A 21,604-nucleotide genomic window follows, 5' to 3' on the forward strand; every position below is an offset into this window, starting at 1 on the left:
TGGTGGTGCCCCTGTTAAAACTCAGTAAGGCCCGACTGAGTGTGGGGCGTATAGGCCATTATCCATGCTTAATCTGGATTATAAGATTCTTAGTAAAATCCTGGCAATGCTGCATGTCCCTCATATGACACACCTGGTACACCCGGCCCGCAAGATTTGTCCCAGGACGGAATACAGCTTTTAACGTCCGTCGACTACTGGCTGTCATGATGGACCCCTCCTATGACAAGACGGAGGTGGGAGTACTGGCATTTGATAATGAACAAGCATTTGACAGTCTTGAATGGTGCTGTCTGTTTGCTGTGATGGCAAAGATGGGTTTGGGAGAAGAGTACATAGCATGGTAAAACTACTATACACACTGCGCCAGTGGATAGGGTCCGCACCGGCCGGAGAATTTCAAACAGCTATGCAGTTGAGCGGGGCACCAGGCAGGGCTGCCCCCTTTCCCCGCTGTCATTCGTGATAGCTATGGAACCATTTGCGCCCTTGGCTCACGAGGGAGGGGGGCCAGGCGATACGAGAAGGCAGTGCATGGCACCGCATAGCCTTATATGCAGATAACTTGATTATTTTCCTAAGGAATACGCAGAGGTATCTGCCGAGTGCCCAGTTCATGTTGTCCAAGTTTGGTGCTCTATTGGGACTCGGCATGAACTAGCAGAAGTCCCACCTTTTCCCCCTGGGGTCCACCGGGGTAGCCACTTCAGACCTGGGTGCATTACTATGGGAGTCACAATGCCTCTCTTATTTGGGTGTTAAAACATATCATGATATGCACAACATTTTGGACGGTAATGTGGGGCACGCTATACGAACCATCCAAGCAGGTATGGCCTTCTGGCAGACATTACCCCTGTCGCTGGCTAGCAGGGTTGCACTCCTCCAAATAATAGTTTTGCAGAGGTTGCTGTACTATTTTACGGTGCTACCGGTGTGGAAACCTAAGGCAATTTTTATGGAGTTAGATACCCTGGTAACATATTCCCAATCAGAAGCGAGTGGCTTTGGCCAAACTACAGAGACAGTCAACGGATGGTGGTTTAGCAGTCCCTGACTTTGAATCTTATTATCTTGCTGCGCAGCTCCTATGGTTCACACAGTGGCTGGTGAGTAGACGTGCCCCCAGAGCATTGGTGAAGCCCTTTACGCCTCCAGTAACGAGACTGATAGAAGGCTTGCTGATAATCTGACAACCCAGAGGGGTTGACATACCCGAATTGAAGGTAATCACTCAATGCTGGACATGCTGTTTGTGTAAAACTAAGACAAATGTTCCTTATTCTCTGGACCTCCTTTCATTGGTCTTGCAAGCATTGCCACATATGGGTAACCGGGAGGGGTTACATGCCTGGAACTCAGCAGGAGGGTTAATAGTTGGTAGCCTTTTTAGGAATGGCACTCTGATTCTCTTTGAAGATCTCAGAACGGAGTTCGCCCTACCGAGAGGGCATTTTCTGTTGCATGGATTGGTTACTGCAGTTGTTCGTCACCATTGGAGGGCAGGCTTAGCAGAGCCCCAAATACAGGCCACCAGTACATACCTATCAGTTACATCAGGCATGTTTAAGGCTGTCACAAACTTATATAATAGAATACAGGCAGATACGACCCTCCCCCTGGAATCGCTGAGGCTTAAATGGGAAGAGGATTTGGGAACCCACATCCCAGACTAATCTTGGGAAATTATATTGGAAAGGTTTTGAGAAATTCTAGATTTAAATTGATAAACCTCTTCATATTACATAGAGCATACTCGATGCCGGGTCAAATCAACAGACATTTCAATACACCGGAGGCGGAGTGCCCAAGATGTGGGACACTAGGGGTGGAATTCAAACACATGTTCTGGGTCTGCCCACAGCTTGGGACATGCTGGGTGGAGGTGACTCAGAAGGTGGCAGACATTATAGATGGGGAAGTCCCTTGTACAATGGGCCATTAGTTACTGGGAGGGTTTCCGCATACACCTAAGACGAAGGTGACCAGCAGATTCCAGGACCTGGCCTACATCATAGCCAAGAGGGAAAATGCCATGAACTGGAAAACCCATATGACCCGAAAGTAACTAGGTGGTGCAGGAAACTGGAGAGATGGGCATTCTGTTAAGGGAACTCGCTCTTCGGAGAGGCCAAGAGAGGGTTTAGACCACTAGATATGGCAAGGACGTGGGAGACCCTTGTGGATAGCATAAAAGAGTTGACCCAAAGCACCCCTGACCCATCTCTGAACTGATCCAGCCCTGCTACCTCCCCCACAATATTACTGATCCAACCTGAACAGCGTGCTGAGATATGCCACTTAAATAAATATTAGACGTAGATGGCCCAACAATACACTACACCCCAAACATATTGGACCTGACTCATTAGGGAGGGGGGAGTTGTTGGGAATTAGATGATTAATAGGTTATCGCCCATTGGGGATAACATTGAAAAGGTGCAGATTAACAGCTGTCAACTGAAATGTTATTGTAATGTTGCATATGAGAATATCTGTTAATAAAATGTTTGTTTAAAAAAAAAAAGTTGATTTGACAGTCTTGCAGAAATACTTCTTCAAAGGTATAACATCTCACTTGCTACTCTTAAAAGTCAAATGTATCTGTCTGCACAGCACAGAATTGAGTTTCAGGAGCTGTTGTGGGAATTCTTATGAGGTTTCAGTAAACTCCTAATAAAGTAGCTCACGCCCAAAGCAAAGCCCACAAACTACCCTATAGCCTAGCAACTTGCATTGGCCAGTTATAGGGTCCTTTGCCAGGTACCATCCACAAGGTCTGCTAGCCCATGGACTAATAAGAGGTAGCCAACAAATGGCTCTGCTGCCTTGACGTACTATAAACTGGGGAATCCAATCACGGTATGGGTTTTATTATATCAGAGGATGTAAGTGCCCTTCCCCAGCAAAGGCAAGGCCAGAGACAATGGATTGGGTGGTTACGTGCGGATTTTACTGAACTTCTTGAATGCACTCAACTTTGTGAGACTCGGGGCCACCTCTCCCAGATGCTGCTCCAAATCTCTGTCAGGAAAAGGAGCCAACCCAGTCTGGAAGGCTGCTAAAGACAATTGGGAGAACACACTTGCAGTCTTGTTCAGTGGACTGGCTGTGGCACAAGCAGGCTGACCAACAAATAGTAGGTGTTGGCAGCCCTTTCTTTGGACCACAGGTAATACACACAGATGGTGTTTGGTGATTTTCTGAGGCAATGGGTGAGGAGAGATCATTCTCCTGAGATGGCACAGTGCCACAGGTGTCTTCTTGGGACAGCTTTGCTCTGAGCCTTCTATCAAATATTAACTTCTCTTGAAAAGACGCAGTTCAACATCATCTTCACAAAGGCAAGTCTTCCTCGCACAAGACAGACACAGAAACTCTTCTTCAGTTACTGGTTCTAAGCTCATCCCAAGCTTGGCAAAGAAGGTAGCTGCTAGCTGAGGGTGTACCTTTACCACACATCTCTGTTACTCTGGTGTGCAGCGCTGCCTTAGAAAACAGAAAAATCCTGGAACAACATGCAGGTAAATAAGACCTGTGTTTACAATCAGAACTGCCCAGTTATCTGTTCAACAATGTTTAAATTCTAGGGGGTCGGGCCCTTCAATTACAGGATGTATGGACAATTCATAACCAGCTCATGCCTGGGCCACGGACAACAGGAGCTTCTCTTGGGCTGGTTCCATACAGCATGGGCAGCAGACCACATCTCACAGAGATCTAAATCAAGGGTGAAAGAGGAGAAGGAGAACTCTGGTAGAGGAACTGTGGCAAATACAAAGGATGAAACTCTTCCACTCCCGACACACCAGCTCACCAGATCACTGGATCCTTTTGCAGGAGGCAGGAGGAAAAGGCACACCTTCAGGTCAACAGAGACCTGAGCAGCCTCACACAACATCATCCATCATTTTTCTTAATTTGACATACATTTGGAGAGCCAAACTCTTCCAGTCCGACGGATGCACACAGTACTCAAAGTCAATCATCTCTTACACAGATATGCCCATGCACCTCTCATACTGTACAAACATGGAAGCAGAAGGCCCTAAAAAGGGAGAATGACAGATTGTTACACTGGGTATGTGAGGGCGGGTGGAGCAGAAGGCAACTCTCTCGGAAGCAAGCAGCCAAAAAGGGCTGTCCCTTCACTATATATTTTATTTCAACCACTGAAAATTCAACAAAGACAGGCTTGGGCACTGGCCTCACTGTGGAACCGAGGTGCACTTTGGGTGCCCCTAATCCTCAGATCATAGCCCTGGTTAACAAGGAATTCTCCACGAGCTAGCAAGATTATCGGTTTATAGGTGTATTGGGCAAAAACAACAAACATGAACTTACAATAACTAAAGTCAGACACTGCACACCCAAACCATGCAGGGGACTTTTACATCCCTACAGCCATATCTCTTTTGTATCACAGTAAAGAATAAACAGTTAAGGTACTCAAAAAGCCTTAAGTCCAATCCATGAATGGAATAGTTTCAAGCAGATCTATAAAAGCATAACTAATTCTTGAAGAGGGATAATACAGCTTGACGCTTTGTCCAAACCAAAACGTTTAGCAACCACACATGTTCAAATTTATAAAGCAGAAGTTTTTATTGTTTAACGAGATCTGTTATGGTGATAAGGACTAGAAAGAAGTGTCTATCTCTGACTGTATGCTCATGTGCTTTCCTAAGTATATGATTTGAAAACCGTTTCATGAACCAAGTGAGTTCCTCACATAAGTATCAAGATATCGCACTAGCCCAGTTGTTGAGCGCTCAACAAAGATTCAGTAGAGAAAGTGGAGCAAAATGAAGGGTCATTGTTATGTTCCAAAGTTAATTTGCATTTTCCACATCAGTCAAACATATGGAATAGACTATTGGTAACATAGGGAGCCTGGGGAAACAATATATCAACAATTGGAAAGATTCAGATGTGGATTTTGAGAACTAGTTGTGCAATAAGATAAAGAGATTCATACAAATAATTCAAAGTTTAATTGTATAAACAAATTTGACTAGATATAAAATGAACGTCAAATCTAGATTTTAGAACATTTGCATACACTGAGGAATAAATCAATGCTTTATGTATGATACCGGACAGCAAATTAACAGCATTACAGTGCCATGCTCAAACTCCCAGCTGGAATTTATTGATTCATTGCAACACAATGAGATCACGTTCTTCTATTATAGTTTTCTTTAAAATGGTATACAATTTCTAATACAGCATGGCAAATAACATTCACGTTGTTTGCCATTAAGATGTGTATGTAACTGATTGTTTTTTCCACAACAGATAAAATAATTGTGGGCAGCTACATGGGCTTTCTTAGAGTCTTTGCGCCCCACCCTGTACAGGCTGGGGGTGGAATGCAAGCTGAAGATTTACTCCTTGAAGTGCAGTTGAGAGATCCAGTGCTGCAAGTGCATGTTGGAAAATTTGTTTCGTAAGTATAACTGCTTGGTTTACTTTATTCTTATAATTGTAGGTGAAGTAATTTTTGTGCTTCATCCCATGTTTTACAGTTTGAGTATCTCTAAAACTCTTACATTTTGATGGGATCAATGTGTTGTTATTGTAAGCTTTACTATTTAGCAACTAAACATATTCTTTATATTCAATGATCTTTTGCATGTTACTTTTGGAAGAGCGCAAACACTTATACATGATATTATCCTGTTTTCTTTATACTTCATATACTGATGGTTAATAGTTACTACTGGTAATAAAAAAGGGTAACATCTTCCACAGGAAAAGCTTGAAATACTCAATAGGAAATTTGGTGCTGAACATTTTAGGAATAAGGGAAATTTAAAGACAAACTGGGGAAAAGCGTACCTTAAAAAACTTATGAAATATAGGAGCTTTCAGGTCAAGCGTATGCTTGTGAGATCATTTAGAAGTGCCTAATTCTCTAAGTTTTTGTGCATGTGACTTCCATTCAGGTGCACAAATACTGCATTTGCGAATTAAATTTCTCGTTCCTAATTCCCAGAATTACAATCACTGAATGTTGACATATAGATACGACTGAACTGAGAGTCTTAGTCTAAGCAAACTTCCCATCTCTGTGACTAACATTTATGTCATCATTTTAAGTGACAAACAATATTTTCAAGTTGGATATTCCTGAAGAGAAACAGTTGTTGCTCACAATGTGAGGCAACCAGGCAAGAAACAAAAGAAGATTCTGATTTTCAAGGCTAATTTAAGATAAGCCAGCTACCCTAATTTATCTGCATACTGGTGAGTACCAACCGCATGAAAGGTACTCAACCAGCACCTGCAAGTAGCAATGACTTGGATTTGGGCTCTTTTCTGTTGGAAATTATGGGATTTTGAAAATAGATGGTCAATAAAGTGCACACTTTGGACCCAAAAGTGCATCCTGTATGTCAGCATAAAGCAAACTGAATCTTGAAGCAGTATCTCAAAACTGTAATACACTACTGATACCACGGAGGAAAATATTTAGCGGTTTTAATTAGATGTTAAAATTGCTTTCCCTAGAATTCAAGAGCCGAATAATTGGGCTTTCTGAAAGTGCTTAAATGGATAAAAATGAAGCATATTAGGTGGAAACGCACATCATCTCTATACAGGCTGAAACTGAACTGTTTACCTACTTCATGTTGGAGGGGGCTCATCAGTTTATGGGCAAAATCAAAACTGAGCACTCCAGCAAGAGAATAATGGATATTTTTGTGTAATAACAGAGGCGATGCTGCAGATGATGTCTGGTTGGAACATTACAGAACCATCATCTTCCAGAGTTTACTGTAGTGGTCCAGAAGAGAACTCGGCACAATAAAAGGTGTATTAAGGGAGCACCAATTGAACATTTGTTTGGCTGAACTAGGATTTTTTTTATGCAATGTTCCTCTTGTTACATTTTAGCTCCACAAATGTGGCAAGAGAGTGGGTAGAGTGTAGTGGTAGGAGGGCCCCTAAGGAGAGTGTAAAATATGCTTCTACAGGAACTGGTATAATGCCTAAAGGCCTGTACTGCAATATGAATGAATTCCTTTAACTCTGTTTGTGAACCATATGGGGAGCTAGCAAGGTAGCTCACCTTTTACTTGTAAAAAATGCATTGAAAGTGACATCATATATACCAAGATACTTTATGTTAGTATACAAACAATACACTGGTCTGGAGAAACAATACAATGTGCACCGGCTGTGTAGGATTATTCCACCAAAACCTTGCTGGCAGAAAAATGATAAATTTACCAGCTCCAGAAAAGGAAAACAGGAACCCTTTTAAGACTAGACTGCCTTCAATCCAAGTATGATACTGAGCTTTAGCCAACCATTATGCTTCCTTCTTATGTCTAGTGACAACTGCAAAAAACTTTCAAGTACATGTTGCTGCCCAAATTGGACTACTGAAAAAGCTAGCAGTTCAGAACTACCAGTATAATCTAATCTGACATCAAATATTTCTCCTTGATTTGCTTCAGCACTCTTGTCCTCTTTTATCAGGTGTAGTTGCAGCACTCAAGACCGAAACTGCTCCCATGTGGTGAGCTTGAGGGGGGATATGTCGGCTAGACCTCGTTTTGTGCTGCTGCTCCAGCCCACAGCAGGAAAAACTGCAGATCTTCTTTCAGTGTGGAGTGCTCTTGTGTTTTTCCCAGGCCTTGATCTATTTATCTCAGCCTGTGGGGCTTGGGCAGTCGAGGACAGAGGATGGCGTGTCATCATCCATGAACCATTTAGCAGTAACTGCACGTTTTCTTTTTTTATAAAGTAAAATCTTATTAAAAATAGTGCTTTATCACTGAAGGCGAAGCAGAAGTTCTGACGTTTGTAGTGGCTGTAGCAAAGCCTTCGGAAATCTCTCTTGCTGCTATCTCCTTTTCAGACAGGAGGCCCTGCGAGGATAGGAACACAGGTCAAGCGTGGAAGGGTGGCTGTGTACAAGCAAGCCATGCTTGGGAACCCTTTTGGTTAAAGCAGTGCACAGCCTCATGTCAGCAAAACCTCTACACCTGCCATTGAGAGGAATGTGGATCCCAAGAGGGTTACATTTGTGTGTGCATATTTCAAGATACTCCACTATCTGTACCAGTTTGAATATTTGGGCAAACTTCTTGGCCTGTTGAGTTTCCTGACAAAGACACTTGAGTTGGCATAGTTAGCAACGACCGCAGGTGACACTATCACCCTAGATATATTTGGGAATTGGCCACAAAGGGCAAGGCATTGCCAGCTCTGCAATCTGAAAGGAGCAGTTCCAGGGTCACCTAATGTAAATGCATCTCAAATGTTGGAATTTACCTCCTATGAAGATTGCGTTTCAGTGATCCCTTTGTCAAGGAGATGCCTGCTCACTTATCAAGCATTTTTCCCCTAGAATTGTTGCGAAGACTGGGCATGGGTGTGGCCTCCTTGATTGTTACGGCACAGGAAACATAATAGACTATCACGCCCTTTTTCTACCTGTGGTAACAGCAGCTGAAGACCTGGTTCTAGCAGATTCTATAAAGTGAATTCTGCTTTCACAGCATATGATTCGTTGTTTTCTTCCTCTAGGAACAGGTGGGAAAGGCTGACTCTTTTTATCCAGAAATGGAAAAAAGCTGCTTATTGTCTTGAATGCTGTAGAACATGACAGATTTGGAATAGTTTCATGGGCTAGTGTCAAGAGGGTGATCATGGTCTGATTTACCTTTGATAGGATGAATGGCAACGGGTTGTGAAAGGAATCATTCAGTGAGAAAACCTCAATCCCTCAAGTGTTTTCAGCAGTCGCTTCTTTCGCAGAAGAAATGAAAGTTTTTGCGTGCAGTCACAAATCCAAGGAGGTTTAAAAAAAGTCTTGACTATTGAACAACGTGCATTGTACAGCATATACTTACCCTGTGTCATTATCCTGGAAAGGGATGTCTTGTTAAACCACAAGGATGCCTGTCTTTCAGTCCCCACAGTTGCTTCTTAGAGTGGATTGATTTATCAATATGTTTTGTAAAGTGCAGCACATCACCTTTCAGTTACCTCAGAGTGTTGCAAACAAACAGAGTAATCTTCGGTGAAAAATGAGGGGTATTTAGAGTTTAGTCACTTTTAGAGTCCTGCACACTTCATTGCAATACTCAGGCAAAATGGTTCAATTAAGGGTGTGCTGAAATAGTTCTGTTTTCAGGCCCTTCTTCAAATGCATGTAGTTGGGCTCCACCCGCCATGTGCAAATGGAGTGGCTTCCATTTTGAACGACCTAGAACTCCCAGGGTTCTAACACTGTGTGATCTGATTGAACTCTCCTTGCTTGAGTAGGTAAAGAGAGGTGGAGGGTTGGTTCTTGTTGTTATGCTTATAGGAATGTGTATATTAATTTGTTCCCAAAAAATATTATAAAAACAGGCTCCCATCAGGCAGCCCGCCTCTCCCGTGCTACTGTAATCCCCTCCCTACGTTCCTGGGGTATGTGTGCCCTCTGCTTGTTTACGATTACTAAAAGCAATAGAGCAGTTGCCATGTTACTTGATCTGGAGCTCCTCTTGGCCACATGCACCTGGAAGTTGAAGAACACCGCCCTCATACACATCCTCGCCAGGGACTGCTCAATGGAGGTGTGGGGGATGGCGGAAGCAACATCCTTACACTCAGAGGAACTGAGGGAACTTCAGAGGTACTCAGTCTCCCATCAGTGGGATGCCCTGCTTTATGCCTTTAAATCTGGGGGAGTTGCTTCCCCATCATGGGCTGGCACCCCTGTCACGCATTCTACTGCAGATACCTTACCTATTTCAACACCTGCCCAGCTGCTACTGTAGAATTTAACTCTTGATTTATCCTTCCCTCCCCTCCCTCTTTTCCCCTTCCCCCCCTCTCCTTGTTTCCCTCCTGTCCGCCCATCCCCTAGTTATGACATTTACCCACAAGACTGGTGTTCCAACAGTACACTTCTTACCTTTTTTTTCCCTCTCTCCTTCAGTGCCACAGGTATCCTATGTGTGGACGATACAGAACAGGGTGCCTTTGTGCATCAGCTGAGTGTGCTTATGTCGCTACCCCTTTTGACCTACTTAACTTATTTTCTTGGTAACTGTATACACACACACCTGTCTGCATTACTCTCACTCCTGTTACAAAATGTATACTGCTTGTGCCTTACTATCGCCCTTCTGTACTTGTAACAAGTCGCAGTTATGTACAGTCAAATAGACATTAATGTTTGAAAATGCCTAATTAAAACAAGTTTTAAAAAATGGGCTCACATCAGGGCTGTAATGTAGCCGACAGAGATACGTTGTACGTTCTACCATTATTTCTAATCATAAGGTGAGTTTGTGAATACACTCACGTTGTGTACTTCGACAAACACTAGAGTCTGATGTTATATACACATGCATTTTACCGTTGTCAGAATATTATTCTTGAGCTGACAAACACTCTACAATTCTCTGACCGTTTGAGTATCTAAAAGCATTAAGAGTGGCAGGGTGTTGGTGGGATAGAGTCAGGGATAACACCACTTGGATCACTTTCAGTCAGTTGTACAAATCTTCTGATAACCTATCTTTTCTAGATTTTCCACATGGATCTCCTTCACCAAAGATCATTCTAGCATGTCCTTATACCAGAATCCATTGTATGTTCACTCAATTGAAGCCAATGACGTGCTTTGTGCCCCTAAGCTAACAATAGCCCTAGAGTTGTTAGTTTATGGTAGGTCTTCCTCTTTTCCTTTTTTGGATCAATTCTAACTTGACATTTTTGAGATCAATAGATACAATATTAGCTACTTCAGTTTATAGTTTTGATCCTGTATTAGACCAGAATTACACGTTATTTGGGCATGTGCACGCCATGTGGATTAAGTCTGCCCTGTCTGTTAGATAAGATCTATGGCAAAAGTGAAATTTTATGACAAGACCGGAGGCTCCTATTATGCGTTTCTTTTCTCACTTTAATAAACAGCAGCAGTCAAGAAAACATACTACAATTCACAGAAGGCAAGAGAACAAAAGCCAATGGGAATAAAAACGTAGTTCAAACAGTGTACACCAATCAAATTGGTTACATAGGTATTATGACATCACTTGACTGCGAACAGCCCTCTTTTCTTGCTGCTCACAGTCAAGTTAAGTACCCTTTTTCACTTGTGGATATATATATTTACGGTATTTCAATGTTCTGTATTTTGTTAGTGTGAATATATTGATTTTATTGCTTATCATATTCTACGCGCTGTTCTTGCGTGTTCCGTTCTAATTTGGGCAGTCGGCAAGTTGCCGCATCGTACCAGCGCGCGTCGCCTCGTGCGCTTCAGTTTCAACCGCCTAACGTTTCCTCTCACGGCGGTTGGTCCGAAGCGCCTAAGGAATCGTTTGGGCTTGTCGCGTGTTCCTCCTGCTTAGCGCGCACTTTTATTCACAAAGAAATACCTTCTTTTTTCCTTTTTTCGGCTACCGGAGACTTTCATGCTCACGCCCTGCTATGTCCCTCGCCCTTGCTTGCTCCGTCTGGGGTTTTTTGCTTCCTGCTTTGCCGGTAATGCCCATAGGCAGGGCTTTCAGCTGCTCTTCAGCCCTTTTCCCCATTAACCCCTTATTTCCCAGTTCCTTTTTCTATTATGGAACCAGATAATTCCCCCCCTCTTTGCAGGATGCTGATGACATTAGGCAGGAGCTCTCTGCCTTCATTAAATCATCTGTCCAGCAATCAGTAAATTCTTCTATACAAAAAATGTAAAAAAATCTAGAAATTTCATTCTCAGACATGATTTCCAGATCCATGTCGGCCCAGGCTGCGGGGGAATGCAGTCAGCGCCTCTCTCCCTCAAAAACCCCCAAAAATTACAAAAATTGGTGCAAAAGAGAAGTGAGGTTTCCTCACATGTGGCAGAGGACGTGGTTCCTCAAAAGGCTCCCTCCAAGGAGTATAACAATTTGGACATTGGGAAACCAAGTTTGAAACACAAATCTAAATCGAAAAATATTATTTCCCCTTTGTTTATTTCGTCCATCCCTGATACGTACGATGATGTACCTGATTTGGACTCTGACTCCAATGTTTCGGACGTTGGGGACGATATTTCTGTCTCCCCTTCTCCCCCAAAGAAATCCAGATTGACCTCCCCTCAGCCTCCCACCCCTATTTCCCTTCTAGACCCTGAAGATTTCGCAATGTTTGACCCTTCGAATATCCTCCATCCCAACTCTACTGAGTGGGTTCCCGCAGACCATGTTGCCCAATATGTTTCCGCCAAAATCTATTGCCCATTGGACAAACAAACTAGAGCTAAATTAAAATCAGAATGTCCCAGTCCCTCCCTATCCCGCCTTCTCTCTGTTACTCCTTCCATAGATCAGCCCCTCCTGAAATTTTTTACTAAATGGGCAAGGATCCACGCAAGGGAGTGGATAAGGCGTGGGCCTCCTGCCAAGATAAATTGCTTGACGTTTGGGTCCTCTAACCCGTATTTTTGACATCGCCGAGGCAGCCAGGATTGACGGCTCCTTTATTGACCCTGAAGAACTCACCCTATGGGTCCAACATACTTTTTACCTTCCGGGGAACGCGAATTCCGCGCTCATCCATGAGAGGCGAATGGGTTTACTATTAAAGCTTGATCTGAAGTTGGTCAACCTGGCATCTGTCCAACCCAACGTTCAGACTGATGGTGCACTATTTGGGGATTCTTTTATCAAAGATTTAAGCAAATATGTGGCAACCTTTACTTCATTGGACAAAGCTCAGCAATCGCTGAAAAATATGTTTTCCCAACGGGTTTTTGCAAGGGCCAGCAGAGGAAGGAACCGCTTTGCCGGCCGTTCCTACCCCAACCGAGGTTCCAGAGGATATCATAACGCCTCCTACCAGGAGTATAGGCCGCAGTTCTATCCTCAAAGAAGCAGAGGTTTCTGCTCCAGAGGCTTCAGGAAGGCAAGATCTTCTACTCAACCAAGTAAATCTTTTACTTCCTTCCATTCCCATAGGTGGGCGTCTCTGTTTTTTCCTAACAAAATGGTCAGAAATCACGGCAGACCCCTGGATTCTCAACACTATTTAGGGTTACTCCATAGAACTTTATTCAACTCCAGTTTAAACCCATACTCCCCCTCTTCCTCGTTTTACCTCAGACATGGCTCTCCTTATTTCTTCAGAAGTGCAATCCATTTTGCAAAAACAGGCCATCTCTCCCACCTTTCCCGACCCATCAGGTTTCACCAGCTCCATTTTTCTGGTTCAGAAGAAAAACAAAAAGATGCATCCTGTGATAAACCTCAAAGGTTTCAATCATTTCGTAGTATATCACCATGTCAAGATGGAAACCATCCTCCACCTAAGAGACACACTGCTTCAGCGGGACTGGACGGTGCGATTGGATCTTCCAGATGCGTATCTAGTCTTCCCAATCCACCCTCATTTCAGAAAGTTCCTTCAATTCCAGTGGTCAAACCAGTATTTCCATTTTACCTCTCTAACTTTCGGGCTATCATCGGCTCCATGGTGTTTCACCAAGCTCATGAAGGCGGTAGTAGCCTTTCTCAGGGCTCAAGGGATCAGACTCATCATTTACCTCAATGACATTTTAATAATGAGCCAATCTCCACAGTCTCTCTCATCTCACCTATCCATAACTTGCTCCCTTCTCTCGGATCTAGGTTTCATCATAAACAAGGAAAAATCCATCCTAATTCCTTCCCAAACTATAGAATTCTTAGGTTTTCAAATAAATTCAATTTCAGCCACTCTCATGCTTCCTTCTGCAAAGATCAAGACCATAAAGTCGGAGATTCTACAAATCCTACGCAGTTCACAGATCTCTCTCAGAACGTTAGCGCGAATTGTGGGTCTCCTCTCTTCATCAATTCAGGCCATTTTCCCTGGTCCCCTTCACTACAGAGCACTTCAGAGGTTAAAAATTTGTCATTTAAGGAAAGGCCTCTCCTATTCAGACATCATCCCCTTAGACGTAGACGCACGCACAGAACTTCAATGGTGGATAGACCATTTAGATGCTGGGAATGGAAGGACTATCTTCGCATCAGCCCCAGATCTAGTATTAGAATCAGATGCAAGCCGATCCGGCTGGGGGGCCCGGTGTGGACCAATCTCGACTGGAGGCACATGGTCGTCAGAGGAGTCCAAAATGCATATCAACTGTTTAGAGATGCTTGCCGGCTCCTTTGCAATCAGAAGCCTTGCAAAAAACAGAGTTTGCTGTGCCATCCTTCTCAGAATGGACAACATCTGTGCGGTTCGCTATATCAATCATCTCAGAGGCACAAAATCCAAACCTCTGGCGGAATTAGCCAAGGGCCTTTGGGAATATTGCCTTTTAAACCATATTTCGGTTCATGCAGAGTATCTTCTAGGGTCTCTGAATTCAGTGGCAGATTGGCATTCTCGTCATCTTCGAGATTCAAGCGATTGGAAACTTCACACTTCCATTTTTCAGATCTTACAGAGCAAATGGGGTCCGTTAGTAATCGACCTTTTTGCATCTCGTCTCAATTCTCAGCTTCCCCAATTCTACAGTTGGCGCCCAGATCCATTGGCTTTAGCGTCCAATGCCTTTTTACAGGACTGGTCTCTTTCCCTTAATTACGCCTTTCCCCCTTTCCTCATGATCAGCAGGGTATTGACCCATCTCAGACGCCAACAAGCCTCTCTAATACTCATAGCCCCCTTTTGGCAATCACAAGCTTGGTTCCCAACTCTTTTAGAACTGTCCATAGATTTTCCCATGTTGATTCCTTCCTTCCCGAATCTGCTTCTAGACCCTTTAGGCCATCCTCATCCTCTTATTCTGGACAACGTATTGACTCTTTCTGCATGGAAAGTCTCGGGCAATCCCATTCTTTCCCTAGCATTTCGGCGGAAGCTTCACAATACATCTCTCAGTCCTGGGCCCCAGGTACAAAGAAGGCTTATCAATCAGCCTGGTCTATTTGGCACAGCTGGTGTTTGGGAAAACACATTGATCCCGTTTCAACGGATGTGATTTTTATAGTAAATTTTTTAGCGGCAGAAGCCAGCAAAGGAAAGGCTTACCGTACTATCAATTTAAACAGATCAGCTATTTCTTCCAATCATTCTTTCGTTAATGGGAAACTAGTTGGAGAGCACCCTCTAATTTGCCGCCTATTAAAGGGAGTAAAGTATTCCAATCCTCCATTGCCTAAATACAGTCAACTGTGGGATGTTAATATCGTTTTGAAATTTCTATTGTCATGGCCTGATAATCTCATGCTTTCTCTAAAAATTTTATCTGCAAAATTAACCATGTTATTGTGCCTTGTTTCTATTAAACGTCTCTCAGATGTCAAAGCACTGGATATTTCTAACCGTCAATTTACTCCATCTGGAGTTTTGTTTACTGTGGTTCGACGAACCAAAACCAATTTATTGTCAGTTTTCTACCCATATTTTCCTAACCATCCAAAACTATGTGTCAGACAATGTTTAAAAGTGGATGAACTAAAGACTGCAGATTTGAGAACTCCCTCTCATTCTCAATTACTAATTTCAATTTGGAAACCCCACAATCCTGTTTCAGCCGCTACTCTAGCCTGTTGGGTTAAATGGCTAATGTCTTTGGTGGGTATAGATACTTCCATGGTTGGTGCTCACTCTTCCAGAGCTTCCAAAGCTTTTTGGGCAGGTTTCCGTTTAGAGGATATTCTCAAGTCTGCAGATTGGTCTAACGACAATGTATTTAAAGTCTTTTATTGTAAACCTGACGATAATGTGTCATTGGGTGTAATTAATATGCTTTAAACTTGCATAATAGGATCCTCTGGTCTTGTCATAAAATGTAGATTTTCCTAGTCCCAAAACAGAAAGTCTTAATTTTATTAAAGACACGGAGCCCAGTATTATCCCTCCACTTGTCTTCACTTTGTTCAATTCCACCCCCCAACCCCCCTTTTTTTAGCACCTTTAGCCATCACTCAACCTTCTACCTAGGACTTCGTTGTACTCTTGGTCCTCTACTCGTCAAACTGCCAGGACACCATTCATCGCTGGACTTTCTGCTGATCTTACCTACCAGAATATTTTGTGGTTATCTCGGATTTTGAACTTTTGTTCTGATGTTTTATCCTTCCTCATGGCAATTTTTATTTTACTTACTATTTTTCCATTGTTTAATGCCAATTGACTCTCTCGCAAGAAAAGAGGGCTGTTCGCAGTCAAGTGATGTCATAATACCTATGTAAGCAATGTGATTGGTGTACACTGTTTGAACTGCGTTTTTATTCCCATTGTCTTTTGTTCTCTTGCCTTCTGGGAATTGTAGTATGTTTTCTTGACGGCTGCTGTTTATTAAAGTGAGAAAAGAAACGCATAATAAAATTAAGACTTTCCGTCATGGGACTAGGAAAATCTACATTGCACTAGCTTGAAACGACCATTGACAGCAACTTTTGTAACGTGTGAAAACTCTCTTCAGTAGCTCCTTGGGTAACAATACTGATAAGGAGTACAGTTTCCTTAATTGTAGCAGACTGGTTGAGTCTTCTGGGGGAAACAATCCTGAGATTAAAATTCAGCTTTCATATGCCTGGCATACAATCCTGGCTACGCCATAAATTAACTTGGGTTTCCTCACAGGAAAGGAATCTATCTCCTTTTTGTAAAGGTTTTCCATTTTTGACCAACAACCTCAACCCACCTCAGTGCAGATTTTGTTTCTTCGAGCAGTCCCTAATGCTCCATAATTTGATGTTGAGTGGCCCACTTTATTGTAACCTATTCTCAGATCTGTCTCATTAACCTAATCAAGTACTCAGAGAAGCCCTGACTAGCTGTCCTAGAGGTCCTTAGCCAAAACTAACACAACGTTTCAAAATGCCAACCTACTGCATGTTGTAAATGAGTAGCTAAATATCAGAATTAAAAATCATATAGACCCTGCCAACCTTTTACATGTGGCAGCCGCAGGGTATCCACTATACTCTTGTCCACTCTACTATATTCTTGTGTCCCTGCCAAATCAGCATGACCATAGCCTGGACTATTCCTTAAAAACACTTTTTTTTTTTTTTTTTTAAGGAAAAGGACCAATAGAACCCTGGAGAAAGTAGAGATTCCTATGGCACATCATCATTTTTAGCCAATACTGTTTGCCATATCAGTGATAGTAGTTATCTAACTGTAGAAAATCAGTCTTTTCTGCATTGTCACCCTGAAATTTTCACCTTTTTGCTGGACCCTATATTTTTTGTGGCTTCAAAGCTCTGTGCACTTTATCCCCTGACAAAGTAGCAAAGCTTTTCCTTTAACATAATGAATTTGCTATACTCCTAATTGGTGTACTTAAGTTACATATACGTCCCTAGTATATGGTTCAATATTTCCCCAGGGCCTGAAAGGTAAATGTCCCTAAAGGACTGCAGTATCTATTGTGCCATTCATTAACTACAGTGACAGTGTAAAACCTGTGTACCATTGTAGCCTGACTATGGCAATTGAAACACTGCAATTTGACTTGTCAAAATGCACCTTTTTGACAGGTCAAAATCTCCTTTTTAAATATTGTAGCTCACAAGGCATGGTGTTTAAAAGTAGGACTTGTAGAAATTAAGGGCCACATGTCCGAACATTTGAATTTGTGATTTCCTGCAAATCACAATTAAGAAACCGCTAATTCAAACGTATGAAACTCTTTGGAGTTTCATTTGCAATTGGTAGTGGGTCACAAATAGACCTACCTCATGAATATTAACGAGGTAGGTCACAATTTGAGACCCATTAGGAATCTCAACCATCACATGGATGCATCACATGGGTGGTGGCCTTCTGGGCTCAGCAGACCACCATGTCTGTGATTGCTTTTAAATAAGGCAATTTTCTTTTTTTTTTTAAAAAGCATCCAGTTTCCCTCAAAGGGAAACTGGATGCATTTAAAAACAAAATGAAACTTTTAAATTTCATCTTTTAAGAGTATACAGGGGTCCTTGGAACCACCCATGGACCACTTGCCTGTTCTTAAAAAATATTTTACCAACCATTCTCAAAGGAGTAGGGATCCCTTAGGGACCCATTCCCATTTGCGAATGGGTTACTACCAACTTTCTATTGTCGATAAACTGCAAATGTTTTGCGACCGCAGTTTAGCAGCAAAATATTCGTACATACCTTTCAGATTCGTTATTAGGAAGGGATGCCCTCAACACACCCGATCCTAATACCAAATCGCAAACCACAAATTGCGATTTGGTAACAAGTTACTGAATCGCATATTGGGCTTTATACATCCCAAAACTCATTTGTCTATTCGCAAATGGGCCGCTTCTGCAATTCAGCTTGTTTGCAACTAGAAAAATGCATAGTACATGTGGCCCTTAATGTTAACATGTCTCTACAGTGATTGGGCACCCAAATGCTATGTTTTTCACTGTGGCAGACCTATCTATCCTATGTAGAAAAGCAGAGTACAGATTAAAAATCCTAACACTATCTCGGGAATGGGACTAGCTATTTAACTGGGTCACCTCCTTTATCACCAGCAGAACCCAGAGAGTCCGCCTCCCCCCATTCCGCTCAGAGGCCACCAAAGTCATCTGCGGCATAGCCCAGGGTTCGTCCCTCAGCCCGACCCTCTTCAACGTCTACATGGCCCCGCTCGCTAGCATCACCCGATCCCACAACCTCAACATCATCTCATACGCTGACGACACCCAGCTGATCCTCTCCCTCGCCAAGGACTCCTCGCCAAGATCTATCTCCACGAAGGAATGAAGGCCTACGCCGAATGGATGAAGAGCAGCTGCCTCAAACTCAATTCTGACAAGACGGAAGTCCTCATCTTTGGCTCCACCCCCTCCACATGGGATGACTCCTGGTTGCACTCTCGGAACCTCCGGCTCCCACCGACCACGCACGCAACCTAGAATTCATCTTGGACCTCTCACTATCCATGACCCAGCAAGTCAACGCCATCTCCTCCTCCTGCTTCAACACCCTCCGCATGCTCCGAAAGATCTACAAATGGATACGCACTGAAACCAGAAGAACAGTCACCTAAGCCCTCGTAAGAAGCAAGCTGGACTATGGCAATTCCCTCTACGCAGGAACCACTGCCAAACTCCAGAAGAGGCTGCAACGCTTCCAGAACGCCTCTGCACACCTCATCCTGGACATCCCCCACCACTGCCACATCAGACCACCTGAAAAACCTGCACTGGCTCCCAGTCAACAAGAGAATCACCTTTGAACTCCTCACCCACGCTCACAAAGTACTGCACGACACCGAACCAGAATACCTCAACAGACGACTCTCCTTCTACACCCTGACCCGGCGTCTCTGCTCCGCCGCCCTCGCAACCGTCCCACGCGTCCGCAGAACTTTAACCGGCGGTAGATCATTCTTGCACCTCGCCGCCAAAACATGGAACACTCTTCCCACCCACCTTTGCCATACCAAAGACCCACTTACCTTCAGGAAACTTCTCAAGACCTGGCTGTTTGAGCAGTAGCAGCACCTCCCCCTCCACCTTCTCCCCCTTTCTTCTCAGTGCCTTGAGACCCTCATGGTGAGTAGTGCGCTTTACAAATCCCTGATTGACTGAGTTAATTAATTGGTGAAATTTGATTTCTAATAAAAATTAAGGAAATGTAATCTTTATAAAGTTATTTTTTCCGGCCTGAAGTTACAGGAGGCTAAATTTGCATTTGCTTTCCCACTTTTGCCTGCCAATAATGAGCATTTGAAGAGGTATGAAAACCGCTCTCAGAGCAGAGAATAAAGGCCTGGGTTTGGGGAGGTGGTGGTGTTCTAATGAAAGGATGACCAGTAAAGTTGCATCCAGGAAACGGATTAACTTTAATGAGGCCGCCTCTGTCACAGGCAATTGATAGCTGATACCTGGGCAGGACCCTTCCTTTTCCCCTCACCCTCCAGTCACAGTGGGCATCATTTTGACTTTACAGTGTGAAATCCTGCTGGTGTGTCATATCCTGCTTGACATCTGATGGGAATTACATATAACAGTGAGACATACTTGAAAGGAATTGAAGCAGGATACCAAAACAGTTTGTTTGTATCCAGTCTCTGGTTGCTCTGGTTGCTGGAAACCCCTATTTTGTTCTACCAGGCTCCCGTCATTGGGTTTTATTGGAGGTACAGAGGCTGCTTCAAATTGGATTTTAGTATTAGACGAGGGAGGACACTAGGATTACCGTAGTACACTCCTTGCATACAACCCCCGCCCTCAGAGCCCAGGTTTAGTGTGGTAGAATTTTTTTGCCATCTTGAAAATGCCCAAAGTAGCCAAGGTTGGCCTATCTCTAGGCACCTACTTGAGAACACGCCTGGACCTGAGGAAAAACAAAAAAAGACTGGATAAGCTATCTGAGTCCTGAGAAGAGCCCTGGCGGACTGGACTGGCTGCATCCTGCACCCAGGACAAAGAAGTGGACTCCAAGGATCATAAAGCTGACATCTTGTTAAAGCTACAGAAACAAAACAAGCTATAAGGGATCTTTTCCTGCAACTACCCTACTTACCAATAGAAGCTCTACCAGGACTTGACCCTGCTGTTTGGCATCTGCCTAACACCCTGTGAGCCTCTAGGTGCCTCCCTGACTTCCCAGGGAACTTTTAGATGTATACTCTTGTGGTGGGTGGGGCTTAAAGGACAAAAGACAGAAGGAAAACATTGATCAGGACATTCCTTGTTTGTGTGTCTGACCTGCCCTCCATCACTGTCTGCATCAGATTGTGACAAGATCCTGGTTTACCATGACCACTGACTATCACTGGCACTTTATGTTTCTTGGTACTATTCCTGCTTAAACCTTTCAAAATTCATATCTCTGGTTCCCCTTATTGTACCTTTCTCATTTTGGTGTCATTTTGTCTATTAATTTGTACTCTGTTTTTCTGTTTCAGTTTGGGATTTTTATTGTTTTGTATTTTGACGTTATTACTGCTAGATAACTGCACAAATATTTTATAGATTGCACTAATTAACCCTCTTTACTCTATGCCGTAGCTACCAGCGGGTTGAGCTGCGGGTTCATTTAGTGACTTTGAGGGTTCTCTCAGCACTCTGTAATGGGTGCTTGTCCTTGCTCCTCATACTATTTGACTCCAATCTGTAAGACTTTACGAAACCGCTGCAGCGCTTGCCTATATCTCCCCTTGACTGCTCTCTGAGATCAGCCCCTTAGTGTCTACAGTAGCCCAACCCCCATCTAAGGGACCTTGCCATATGGTGCTATTCAGAGACAAAATAGTGGCTTGCCTTCTCTATACCGTGGACTACTGCTTACGTAGTGAGAAAAGCAAAACACGTAGCCTAACCTGGGCCTCTCCTAAAGAACAGTCCTAAGAAATGGGGCATCTGCCCTACTCCAAGGCTCAGCAGATGTGATGCCGTTTCTCCTGCTCACAGCGATTGGCTCTGCAGCAGGAACACAAAACATTTTCACTAAAGGAGCCTGTTGACATTTGCTGTATTTTCACACCTATAAATGCAGAATCAGTTGACATTTGAAGTAGGGGTAATCAGGGACCGCTTCTATCTCGTTTTATACAGGATATTGCAGGAGTCTCTGGAGATTTAAATAAGGGCTGCATGTTGTTTATACTGTCTGCTGTGTTGCCAGGCTGCAAAACCACTTTTAGGCTTGTAATGGA

General features: G+C 43.3%; 1 protein-coding gene across 4 annotated transcripts in view; it reads left to right on the forward strand.

Annotated features, from left to right (window-relative positions):
* BBS9 (Bardet-Biedl syndrome 9) overlaps positions 1-21,604 on the forward strand; it is a 1,749,160-nt gene that overhangs the window by 56,709 nt on the left and 1,670,847 nt on the right. For all 4 annotated transcript variants that reach the window (XM_069215484.1, XM_069215483.1, XM_069215485.1 and 1 more), the window contains exon 3: positions 5,299-5,449. In XM_069215484.1, coding sequence (XP_069071585.1) covers positions 5,299-5,449 — 151 coding nt within the window. The remainder of the gene's footprint in view (positions 1-5,298; positions 5,450-21,604) is intronic.

Source organism: Pleurodeles waltl, chromosome 2_1, assembly GCF_031143425.1.
Source record: "Pleurodeles waltl isolate 20211129_DDA chromosome 2_1, aPleWal1.hap1.20221129, whole genome shotgun sequence".
NCBI classification, from domain to species: Eukaryota; Metazoa; Chordata; class Amphibia; order Caudata; family Salamandridae; genus Pleurodeles; species Pleurodeles waltl.